General features: G+C 43.3%; 1 protein-coding gene across 1 annotated transcript; it reads right to left on the bottom strand.

Annotated features, from left to right (window-relative positions):
* Positions 1 to 7,559: 7,559 nt before the first annotated feature.
* Positions 7,560 to 10,563, bottom strand: LOC101062873 (oocyte zinc finger protein XlCOF20-like). Its single transcript, XM_011617967.2, has one exon. The coding sequence runs from the start codon at positions 10,520 to 10,522 to the stop codon at positions 9,125 to 9,127; it is 1,398 nt and encodes a 465-aa protein (XP_011616269.2). The 5' UTR covers positions 10,523 to 10,563; the 3' UTR covers positions 7,560 to 9,124.
* Positions 10,564 to 12,798: the final 2,235 nt, after the last annotated feature.

Genomic DNA, 12,798 nt, shown 5'->3' with positions numbered 1-12,798 from the left:
CTTCAAATGCCGAGTCAGCTGTGCACCGGTTAAAATCGGAGTGTGCGGCATTGTTGCCGAATGCACCCACCGAAGAGGACCCACCATCCACTTCAACAGTACAGCCAGAACCAGCTGCTTCTTCTCAAGGTACAAAAATTAGAGAATTTGGATCAATAGATTTATTTGCATTGATTCATGTACGGAGTAAACTTTATGTAATGTTTTATTTTAAGTCATTGATCTGTGGAAGCTGTTGGACAGGGATGCTGAAGAAGCAAGAGCGTCCAGGAATGCCACCGCTGATGCCATAGTGGAGGTACAGCGTTATCCGTCAGCCCCTCCACTTGAATGATCACAGGACCCTCTGGTGTACTGGACGACAAACAAAGCCCGATACCCAAACCTGTACCACCTAGCAAACCAGTACCTCGCAACACCAGCATCCTCTCTGCCCTGCGAGAGGGTGTTTTCTAAAGCTGGGGAAATAGTTTCAAAAAAGAGAAACCGCCTCAAACCCTCGACTGTGGAGAAACTGTTGTTTTTAAATAAAAATGCATAAGCACACCAGTTCACCCAAGCACCTTAGGCCCATACCCCCCATCTGTTCCTAAAATATATAGAAAAATAATAATACATCAAAAGTGCACACTTGCTGGGTCATCAACCATTTACATGGCTGCAGTACAATCAATGCGCCAGCAGATGACCCCCGCGTTCGAAATGATTGAAGCTTCGAGTAATGAACTAATTTTCAACACAATGGTCCAAAACGGTTCAAAGCCTCATGGAGCCTCATTTGGACATCGCTACTGGTGAGTTTACCGGGAGAGAGGCAGTGCAGGCAGGTCAGGGGCAAACAGGTTCGGCAACAGGAGGTCAGGCAAAGTGCTGGAGAACAATTTGGCAAAGACAGAGTGCAGGGGAGGCTTATAAGCCGGGCTGATTGGAAATCAGCTGCAGCTTTGCTTGCAGGTGAGTGGAGTTGAACTGACGGGGTGGGAGTGGCTGGCAGGTAGAGTGGAGCAGAGGCAGGGAGAGGAGGGACCTGGGGGAATGGGGCTGTGACACTAGGAGTAGAATGGGGGGCCGAGCATTTAGCTACCAGGCCCCCCTGCTATGGAACCAGCTCCCTGTGCAGGTACGGGAGGCTGACTCCATCTCTACTTTTAAGATCAGACTTTAAAAATACCTCTTTGAATAAGCTTATAGTTACTAATTCTGCAGTTCCAGTTTAAATTATAATTAAATTATCATACTTAGGGGGTCGTCTAATCGTTAGGTTAAGTGTTAACCATTGTCTAATCGTTAGGTTAAGTTAGGTTAAGTGTTAACCTAATGATTAGACGACCCCCTAAGTATGATAATAATAATAATAATGGCAGCCTTGGCCTATAACAGCATAGCTAAGATGTTAACCGTTAACATCTTAGCTATGCTGTTATAGGCCAAGGCTGCCAGGGTCCAGAAATACGATCACCTGACAGGCCTCTGTCACCCCACTGGGTCATGGTCTCCTCTCCTCTCCTCTCCTCTCCTCTCCTCTCCTTCTCCTTCTCCCTCGACCCAGCCGGCCATCAGCAGGAGGGTCCCCCTACATGAGCCTGGTCCTGCTCAAGGTTTCTTCCTGTTAAAGGGGAGTTTTTCCTTGCCACTGTTGCTTGTCTGGGGTTAGGCCCTGGGATTCTGGAAAGCGCCTTGAAACATTTTTGTTTGTATAAGATGCTATATAAATAAAGATTGATTTGATTTAATTCATGTACATAGTTTGAGATTCAATGCTATGCTCTTTAAACATTTTTATTATTGTGAATTTTTCAATCAAATATCTTCCATTTGATAATGCCCAAAGCCGGATTCGAACTCTCCCTCAGAGGTCTTCAGGAGGGTTCGATCTGATTGGCTTGTTCTCTGTTACAGCTATTCTCGTCTGGCCCACACCGGCTCGGGTTCGATTCCTGGCCAATGCACATTACTTTTAATTTGATTTTATTTATGGGAGTTGAATCTTGTTTGATTTTCTTGAAGACGTTTCACCTCTCATCCAAGAGCCATTATAGGTTGATTTGATGATATGACGCTCATAGGCTATACAGCCTTTTCTTTTTGGGGGGAATGGATTGGAGGCGGCTCCCTCATTGGCACCTGGACTGTCACAAAGCTAAATCTACAAATGCCACCAGTGTTTCAGGAAAATAAGTTTGAGTATATTATCATGATCTTTTCAAGACTGCTTTTTGGATTGTAATTTTGTTAATCTGGGGTGGCATTACTTTTTTTTTTACTCTTGACGAGGAATTTAGCGATAGAAGCCTTCTGGATAGAAGGCGAAACGTCTTCAAGAGAAGAAACCCAGTCCAGTTGACAGAGAAAACTACCTTGGATACAATGACCTGGATGACTGAGAATTTACACAGACATTTTACTCTTGACCTTTTTAAAAAAAAAAATCATGTTATGTTATACAGAAGTTGTTATAAACTTTAAAAACAAATAAATGCTATGTCCAAATTCCGTTCTTTGGAAAACACTTTCTTTACACTTTGTAATAAAGTCTTTGTTTTCCTGTTAATGTTTTACTGTTAATTTGCAGAAACTTTGTTGCACTAACCAGCTCTTTTTTAAACAAAAGAAATATAGTCATCAATTAACCAGATATCAATAAATATCCAGATGACAAAAAAAAAGTATTGAATGTTTTTATATTACGGTAGTTAAAAAAGGCATCAAGTTGATCTACCCACAGGTGTCAGGGCTTTTATTTTTGCGGCCATCCTGGTTTGTGGTGCCAACTCAATTGAAATTTTCAGGGCAGATAGTTAAAACCAGCCAAACCAGTCAAACTTTTCTGTCCTTTTAGGAAGGGCCAATGCATCTCCAACCGTCCTTAGGGTATTGACAAAGCAGGTATAATTCAAGGTGTTGTCCCCTGTCTGGAACCCATCATTCAGCTGGTCTTCTCCAGAGTTGTCTGGCTGGACCTCTGCAGGGTTCTCCTGAGAGACAACTGTCTCTGGTGGGACAAGTTCAGGTTTTTCCAGCTGGTCCACTGCATAGTTTGTCAGCTTAATGTTCTCCAGACATGGTTTCTTTGAAGCAGCTTCCTCTTTCACATTGAAGAACGGATGCTGTAGAGCCTCCACGGGCGTAATTCGCTGGTTGGGGTCGACTTGCAGCATGTTTTTGATGAGATCCATAAATAGATCCAGACCAGTTGCATGTTCTTGCTGAACTGATAGCATCCCCACAACATCATCAAAACAGCTGAAGTCCTCCTCTTTTTCACTGATCCCGTACTCTTCTGCTGTCTTAATTGTCCACCTTGAATGATCATTTGTTCTTCTATTGAAGAATTCTTCAGTTTGCTGGCCCTTGTCCAGTACATGGTCTGGTGGCTGTCCCAAAATTTTGACCACAGAATTTATTATACTGTACCGCCTACTGTATGGAAACAGATCAGTTCCGACAGCCAGTTTGAAAGCAGTAACCCCCAAAGACCACATGTCCAAAGCCTCATTCATTTCAGACTCCAGGAGTACCTCTGGAGAGCTGTACATCTTGGTGAACATTAAGGTCTCAAAGTCAATATTACCAGACATCTGGGCCCCACCAAAGTCCACTAACTTTACTTGCAGTGGTTTTTCATGGCGGTCCACAATCATGACATTTTCTGGTTTCATGTCCATATGTATAAGCCCGATGGTTTTTAAATGGTGAAGAGCCGTAACGAGTTGTTCTGTAATGTGTCTGACCTCTGGTAGAGGGAGACCCGTTTTACATGGACTCATCTCAGAAATGTAGGTGTCTAGGTCCACGTCCAGGAACTCAAAGCTTAGACAGATGTCTTCCATGTTGAAGAAAAAGCTGTTAAATCTGACCACGTGACTGGTGTTGGGATCCAGGCGCCGCAGCTGCTTCAGGATTTGGATTTCATGCTTTGCAATTTCAATGACATCAGTGCAGCTCTTCATTACCTTCACGGCCTCCATGGTTCCTGTTTCAAAGTTGCTACATTTTAAAACTTGACCAAAACTTCCTTCCCCTAGAAACTCGACCACACGGCGTTGCTTTCCTAGTAAATTACAGCCGTCTTTTCTGGACTGGTGGACATCAACTTTGTTTGTAAAAGCTCCCATATTTTTGCTGCTGTTTTGGATTTGCTTTTTCCTCTTTCTGCTGGATACGCTTGAATACACAAACTTGATTTTTGTTTGTAGCATTTGCAGACATAAAGGCTTTATCAGCCTTTGATCAGCAGTGTCTTTGATGTAGCATTTGTGGATGTAGCATTCGTGCACCGACATGATCAGCCTCTGAGTTGCATCTTGCCTTTAAAGGAATAGCTGGCATGAATAACACCCAGATTGTGATGAGTGTGGAGAAGACAGGAAGGAACGGCAGCAGAAAGAAAGATGAAGGAGAAAACCTGGGCGTGGGAGAACAGACGGCATTGAGCAGACCAGAGGCTAATCTGGAGATGCGGGGCTTGTAAAACATTGAGCTGTCTGAGCTCTCTGACCACCTGGAGGAAAGAGAGCAACAGTGTGTTGACAAGCAGAGAGAGCTGGAGGAGATGCTCCAGGAGAAAGAACATTTCTGGAAGCAACAGGAGACCCAGGAACCGCAGGAGCGGCAATGTCTCAAGGAAGAGAACATCCAGCTAGGTTAGCTTCTTCTGCGGTGAAGAGTTCTTTCACATGATCAGATGTGATATCTAAACTCTTTTTGTTTCCACCATCATTGAGCAGCAAAAGAAGAATAAGAAGATATTTTGAAAGTGGAGGCTAAACTTCAACCCAGAGTAACTCCCTCCACGTCCCTCTAGACTTTTATTTCACATGTCATCATTTGTGTGTCTAATAAACTTACAAAAATGCACATTTTTCCATATTCAGTGTGTTTATTCTGAATCCATAAGTGTCAAGAACTACACTACAGACTGAAGTCTGGAAACTTCTGTGGCTGGAAATGATCCTCAGCAATGTCATGGAGACAGAAAAGGCGTCGTTGGACAGGAGAAGCCCTGGCTCAGATCCTGCAGCACATGGACTAACATGAAGAAGCTACTCTCAGATATCCTTGTGAAGATTTATAAAATGAATATTGAATAGTTTTGACTCCCAAAGAGCCTGAGTGAAACACCTCTGATGTGCATGCACAGGCAGCTCTCTGGGTCAGAGAACCATGCTGCCTCCAGCTAGAAGGTCCAGCAAAAGCTCAGGAGCTCAATAAAGGACCAGGAGACTGAGAAAGAGGAAACTCTGAATCTTGCCTAACTGGGTTCATCCTGTAAAATAAAGTGGGATATTTAGTGATATAGACAATAAGAATAGTAATAAAATAATAACACAAATTACACTTATAGTAAGATAAAAAGTTTAATTAAAGGGTTGGATTCTGTTCTGTCGGGTCAGTAGATGTTACTATGTGACTGTTAAATGTCAGAGCCGTGTAGACCAGTTGAGATTACAGAAGACAGATCATAGAGGTCATGTTCAGCAGCGAGTATAAGTCTACACCTTCTGTCAAAAATGATTTAGGACCCTGCAAGTGGTGGAAGTAATTTTTGACCCTCAGATCCTAAAGGTCATAAAGACCTAAGAGGTCATAAAAGGAGGGTTTGTTAATCCAGACCACTTCTGGTTACAGATGAGGGGCAGATGTTTATCAATGGGTTTCCCATCTCTTGCAATCTTCATGAAGTCATGAAGTCTATTCACACATGAAGTTGATCATGTAGTCCTTTCATTTCTAAAGCTGCTCCACATCCATATGCAGTTTTATGATTACTGTATAGCCTAGATGAATCTCCAACATGATCCGGGAGAGTGACGATTGCTCCACCGTAGAGTCCCATCCCTCTGTGATTAACTGCATACTCACCTTTCTGTGACTGCCAGACTTTCCCCCTTTAGCTTTAGCTCTCCATTCGTACTGCTGCTACTGCAAAGGTACGTTAAACCAAGTGTGAGGACATGAAATCTTGCACAAGACCACTTGCCAAGGTCCTGTGTGTGTAATAATAATGTTCTAACTATGACTCGTCATATATTCATCCCAAATGGTCAACTTTAATCATCACAGCTGGTGGTGTTACTGGAGCACCTGCAGAGGAACAGCCTGTTTGAGATGTTTCGGTCCGGCTTTAGAGATCACGGCAGCACAGAAACTGCACTTGTACTACTGATCTTCTTATAGCTTCAGACAATGGACTGATTTCTATGCAGGTTCTGCTGGACCTCACTGTTACAGAGACTGGAACATGTGATTGGGATTAAAGGGGCAGCACTCGACTAGTTTAGATCATATTTATTAGACAGATACCAGTTGGCTGTCTCCCCGTTCATGCTAAGAACAAATGTGTATTTTGTAAAGCGAAGTTTTCTGCTAGGCCTCCCACACAAGATATGGACCTGGTTGTAAATTCAACAAACAGTGTATTCCTGAGTGAAAAGAAAAAGTGGCTGTTAACATTTGGGAGCAGCCTAAGCGGTCATAAAAGGAGGGGTTGTTAATCCAGACCACTTCTGGTGACAGATGAGGGGCAGATCTTTATCAATGGGTTTCCCATCTCTTGCAATCTTCATGAAGTCATGAAGTCTATTTACACATGAAGTCTATTCACACAAACAGTGTATTCCTGAGTGAGAAGAACAAGTGGCTGTTAGCATTTGGGAGCAGCAAAAGGCTTCATCCCAAGTCTGGAGAGGTACAGTTGGCCTGGTGAGCGTTCAGGTATCTCAGAGACCGGAGGCAGTGCAGCAGCGACTTATATTCCAGTCGACTGACTGTTGGGTTTTGATTTACCACTAGGTTTTAGGTCTGTGCATCTGCATTTATTTTTGACTCATTGGCTGCTGTAATCCTGACTCCTTTTTGATCTTCAATAAAAGCTGGGAGACCCTTTGAAAAGAACAATCTTCCGGTACTCTGTGTTGCATTTTTTGGATGTGAACAAGCAGACAGGTGCCTTCTGAGCAAATGGCCGTTCCTCCTTATGTGCTGACACACGTAGGTCTGTTGGAATGATGTTGGTTGGGAGAGCATCGCATGCTGGGAGAAAGTGGTATGATGAGGGAGTGTTGCATGCTGGGAGAGCATTGCATGCTGGGAGATGTAGACGAATACTACACCCCACTGTTTAGCACCAGCTAGGTGGCTTCACAATCCTATAGATGCTGTGAATTGGGAGAGTTATAAATTGTACAAAGTGTCCGTGGGGCTCCAGCTGTTAAGCTTGTACACTGGTGGATGGTGGGAACGTGCTCGGCCACAGCAAACAGCTCATCTGTAAAAAGGCTCACCAGCACCTCTTTTCCTGGGGACACTTAGGAAGGACCAGCAATCTTCAGTTGTCCTGGTGAACTTCTTTCGCTGTGAAATAGTGTCGTATCTGAAGCCTGTGCCTCTATTCTCTCTATAAGGCCTCAATTAGCGCGGCAGTATGATTAAGATTCTTTCCCAAAGCCAATTAAGAATCTCGTCCTGTGTTTGACTTCACTGTCTCTCCTTCTCCCTTTGGTTTCTGGATCTCTTTGGGGAAAGGATGACCAAGACGACCAGAGATAAAATCAGACCAATTCAGTTTATTTAACACAAGGAGAATAAAGACAGAATCATACCTGGGACTTGTGTCTAAAAACCTTAGGGATAGAGAGAAGCCAAGAAACCATAAAGTTCTGGTGACGCTTGGTGATTTGGGCAGGCCAAAGGTGAAAAGGAACTAATGAAAGCATTAATGACAGCTTGGCTTTCACATTGCGTAGCATAATGGCTTCTGGATAGCAAGTGGTAGCACACATCAAGGTAAACAAATACTGATGTTCCCCCACATTTTAGGAGGTGGACCATGCCAACAAGGACTTTGTGTTCAAAAGGTTCTCTAATCCCTGGAATAGGCTGTGATGGAGCAGGAGGAATGACCTGATTGGGTTTTCTTGGTACGCACAAGAGTGGCAGAAATAAATGAAACCAGTCTTCAGAGCTGGACCTAAAACATGCAAAATGTGCTGATGTTTTCTAATCCCAGGTGGCCACCTACCTCATCACAGCAAGATGAATAAGCTGTGATCAGAAGTCCTGTGGCACTACAACCTGCTTAATAGAGTTCTCCAGTTTTCTCAGTTTCGGCTCCACTTTTGTTCTCACAAACTCGTCATTGGAACACCCAGACGACTCAGGCAGGTTTAACTCATCACCAAACTTACATGGCTGTGCACGTATTACAACACAAGTGGGGAACACTTAAGCAATACATCAGGAAAAGCCTTAGCATTGTTGAGGAAACTTCATTTACCTACACGGTCCTCGTGCCCTACATTTACTCAGGAAGGAGTAGACAAACAATCAATTCTGAATCAATGAACTATGTGATTTTTAATTATAAGAGAGAAATGAAATCACTTAAAGAAGCTTCTGGGGTCTTGTCACAGGTCCCTGAGCACTGCATCTCAGTTGATGAAGAAGAGCACCAATCAACCTACACCGCGTGTATTTGTACCACAGCATGGGGGTCGACGACTTCTGCCAGCAGAACTCCCTCTTGCATTCCTTTCCCCTATCTGGTCTTGATCCTCTCAAACAAGCCCCAAGAACTGACCATCTCACATACCTCTCAACACTTTCAGTTTCTTCCGTTTAAAGCATTGTGATAAAACCAGTATACACAATGATTATGATCATAATAATCAGCTCTCCCAAAACTCACCCATAACTATTATATTTAAAATGGCTGAGTTGAGTTCTGACAGGAACTAGCCAGAGCCCACATGACTCCTGTGCTGATTGCTGATTGGAGGTGTCAGCAGGAGGCTGCAGGAGGTAAATGGAGCCCACAGCTTTCATGATTGATGCCTAAAACAGTGGAAGAGCAGCTACACCTGCAGACATCAGGGAGCCACTTCACCTGTTCAACACAGAAGGTTCAAACTGCCTCCAGCCAACACCTGCTGAGCACCGCATGCTCACAGACTGCTGACATCTAGATTTTCTCAATTGCTTTTCTGACTCATTTTACTTATTAATTTTGAATTGATAAAAAGACTGTGTTGCAGGTTTGTTCCATAGTAACAAAGTTTATTGTCAGGACAAAATGGTGAACAGGTAATACAGAACATCTAGCATTAAAGCTAATTATTGAGACTTCTCACTGAGATGAAGAAGCTGCATCAATATCTGAACTCTCTTGTTTACAAATCTGGATGTTTTCGGTCCTGTGGGTGCTCATGTGCTGCACTAACTCACAATTCTGGGTAAAGGTTTCCCCACATGTTTCACATACATGTGGTCTGCCACCTATGTGAACTCTCGTGTGATAATTTAATGCAGATTTTTGTTTGAAAGCTTTCCCACATGTTTTGCACACATATGGTCTCTCACCTGTGTGAATTCTCATGTGGACATTTAATCCGGATTTTTTTTTGAAGGCTTTTCCACATGTTTTACACATAAATGGTATCTCATCTTTGTGAATTCTCATGTGGGCAATAAATGTAGTATTTTCTTTAAAGGTCATCCCACATGTCTTACACACAAATAGTCTCTCACCTTTGTGAATTCTCATGTGGACATTTAATGCAGAATTTTGTTTAAAGGCTTTCCCACATGTTTTACACAAATATGGTCTCTCGCCTGTGTGAACTCTGAAGTGCACCTTTAATTCATCGTGTCGTTTAAAGGCTTTCCCACAGGTTTTACACACAAATGCTCTCTCACCCGTGTGAAGTTTCTTGTGGACATTTAATGCAGAAGTTCGTTTGAAGGTTTTCCCACATGTTTTACACACATATGGTCTCTCACCTGTGTGAACTCTTAAGTGGCCTTTTAATTGATCATGTCGTTTAAAGGCTTTCCCACAGGTTTTACACACAAATGGTCTCTCACCTGTGTGACCTATTAAGTGGAACTTTAATTCATAATTTCGTTTAAAGGTTTTCCCACAGGTTTTACACACATATGGTTTCTCACCTGTGTGATCTCTTAAGTGGACCGTTAATTCATAATTTCGTTTAAAAGTCTTCCCACATGTTTTACACACAAATGGTTTCTCACTTGTGTGAACTCTCAGATGCATATTTAATCTATCGTTTCGAATAAAGGTCTTCCCACATGTTTTACAGACATATGGTCTCTCACCTGTGTGAATTTTCTTGTGGAGATAAAATGAAGAATGTCGCTTAAAAGTTTTCCCACATGTTTTACAGACATATGGTCTCTCATCTGTGTGAACTCTAAGGTGTTGCTTCAGGAATTTTAACAGTTTGAAATCTTTCCCACATGTTTGACAGATAAACAGTTTGGTTGCCGTTTCCTTAATTTTGTTGGCTGATGAGAAACAACCCTCTCTGGAATCTTTCCCACATGCTGAGCCAAGGTGTTGGTATTGAATAGTGGAATGTCCTTTTAAGTCTGTCCTGACCTTTCCCTGTTGTTCACCTATGTTACATGCAGAAGATTTAGCACCTGTGTCTGTATCACAGTCCACTGCTGACTCTGCTGGGCTGTTTACATTCCCAGTCTGACATTTAGGATGGTTCTGCCTCATGGTTTGTTTTGGCTCTTCAGCTGTGGTCCACCTGGAGTCTTCGCTGGTCCCGTTTTCCTCATCTTTGCTCTGAGATATATGAGGACTGTAGGAGAGCAGCTGCAGGTCACAGTCTGGATCTGGTAACACAGGGCTTTGAACTGTTGTGTTCACCTCAGGCTTTTCCTGGCTCTGATCAGGATTCAAGCCCAGTTCACTGTCGCCACCTTGCTCATGTATGGTCACCATTAAGGTGTCCATCTCCTGCTTCACAGTCAGTGGCTCTTCATCCTGATAACAGCAGGATTCCTCCTGGTCCTCTTTAATTTGTGGAGATTTCGAATCCTCCTGGTCCAGACTGCAGCTTCTATTCTGATGCTGGTAATCATCCTCTTCCTCCTTCCACAAAGGTTGCTGCTGTAAAAGCTCTGGAAATACATGAGAAATCATCAAGAATGGAAAGAAGCATGTGAGTATAAGCAATAGGTTTAGGGGCAACTGAACAAAGGGCAGTTTTTAACCATCCAACGAGCCACAACAACAGGCAGCTCACAATCTCAATGGTCAAACCTGCAGCCTGTGAAGTTTTGCATCTCTTCTCTAAACATCTGAAACAAATCTGAGGCTGCCATTTTCTTAAACACGCTACAAGAGAAAAACATCAGTCCACATTAGCACATGGCTAATGACTCAGTGAAGATGTTTACTTGGACAAAACAGAGGTAGAACAGCAGTGTTTAAAGAAAAGGCTTGTTTACTTCACATTGAAAAACAGAAAACAAAGACTCCAGCGGAACACAGCAGGTGTAAATTAGGAGTTGGTAATAAAGGCTTCCAGTGCTGAGGGGGAAGACCCTGCTCTGAGCTAGGAGCTAAAAGAGTCATAGCCACTAAAGACAGACCATGAAAAAAATCCCCAACACTGCATGTCATAAGAACCTTTGGTAATAGAAACTGAAAAAATCCCTTCAGTGCAAAGGGGGCGATGGTGATCAAATCAAGTCTTGATTTGATAAAGGTTTCTGTTTCGGTATGTGAAAACATGGGTACCGTAATTTTCAGACTATTGAGCGCACGTGAATATAAGCCGCACCTGAGGGCGTGTGCATGATGCACAAAATGACAGTTCGAAATCAAAACTTGTGTCTTCTTTGGTGCATAATCTTTCCCCACAGTCTATCTCACTTTTGTGTTTACTGCTAGAGACTGCCCCCGGTGGCCATTAGCCAGTAAAACTCTAAATTAACCTTGCTGTTGTGTAGGCTGCAGGGTTCAAAGTATGGGAAAAAAGTACTTAATTTTCATATCATGTGTATATTATAACTTTGCTAACAGGCTAAATCAAATGCTGGTTAGTTAAGACAATAGGCATACTGTATTTTCACGACTATAAGGCGCACCTAAAAGCCTAGAATTTTCTAAAAAATCTACGGTGTGCCTTTTAACCCGGAGTGCCTTTTGTGTGGATTACGGTAATATTGGTTAATCGCGGCTACTGTAGTCGGTAGGTGTGGCCGAGGTAACAGCAGTAAATTCAGTCCCAAACCATTTCTGTCTGTAAAGACCCCAAAATGGCTCCTTGCAAGAGACGTGCTTACGACGCAGAGTTCAAACTGAAGGCTATCAGTCATGCAGTTGAACACGGAAATAGAGCAGCGGCAAGAGAATTTAACGTGAACGAATCAATGGTGCGGAAGTGGAGGAAGCAACAAGACGACCTGCGCCAGTTAAAGAAGACTCAACGGAGCTTCCGAGGAAACAAAGCAAGAAGTGGATTAACAAAGGAACTGCAGCCGCTAGATATTGGTGTCAACGGGGCATTCAAAACTAGACTGCGAACTGCGTGGGAGCGGTGGATGACGGAAGGCGAACACACGTTCACCAAGACGGGGAGACGGCGCCGAGCGTCATACGTCACTATCTGCCAGTGGATCGTAAATGCCTGGGCATCGACCGTGGTCCGAGCTTTCGGGAAGGCAGGGATTGTCACTGAAATGGCAGACAACACCAGCGACACCGACCCTGATGACGACTTTGACGAGACGGAGCCGGCCATGTTGGACGCCGTATTAGCACAACTGTTCAATTCGGACACCGAAGAAGAAGAATTCGAGGGATTCCTGGATGAGGAATGAACTGATAAAGTGAGCTTTACGTGTTTCTTTTGTGTGTTTACAACTTAGCAAGGCTGGTCATACTGTGAATATGGACATTACCGTTTGAACAACGTTGTTATATTGCTATTGTTATATTGCTATTGCTATCGCTTTGCACTACTTCGAGAGTTCGAGTTACCG

The sequence above is a fragment of the Takifugu rubripes genome, chromosome 3, assembly GCF_901000725.2.
Source record: "Takifugu rubripes chromosome 3, fTakRub1.2, whole genome shotgun sequence".
In the NCBI taxonomy this organism is placed as follows: domain Eukaryota; kingdom Metazoa; phylum Chordata; class Actinopteri; order Tetraodontiformes; family Tetraodontidae; genus Takifugu; species Takifugu rubripes.
This window is presented reverse-complemented; position numbering and strand designations above follow the sequence as displayed.

Excerpts from the sequence above, each read along its gene's own strand:
- LOC101062873 (XM_011617967.2), bottom strand. The coding sequence starts at position 10,522 with ATGAGGCAGAACCATCCTAAATGTCAGACTGGGAATGTAAACAGCCCA.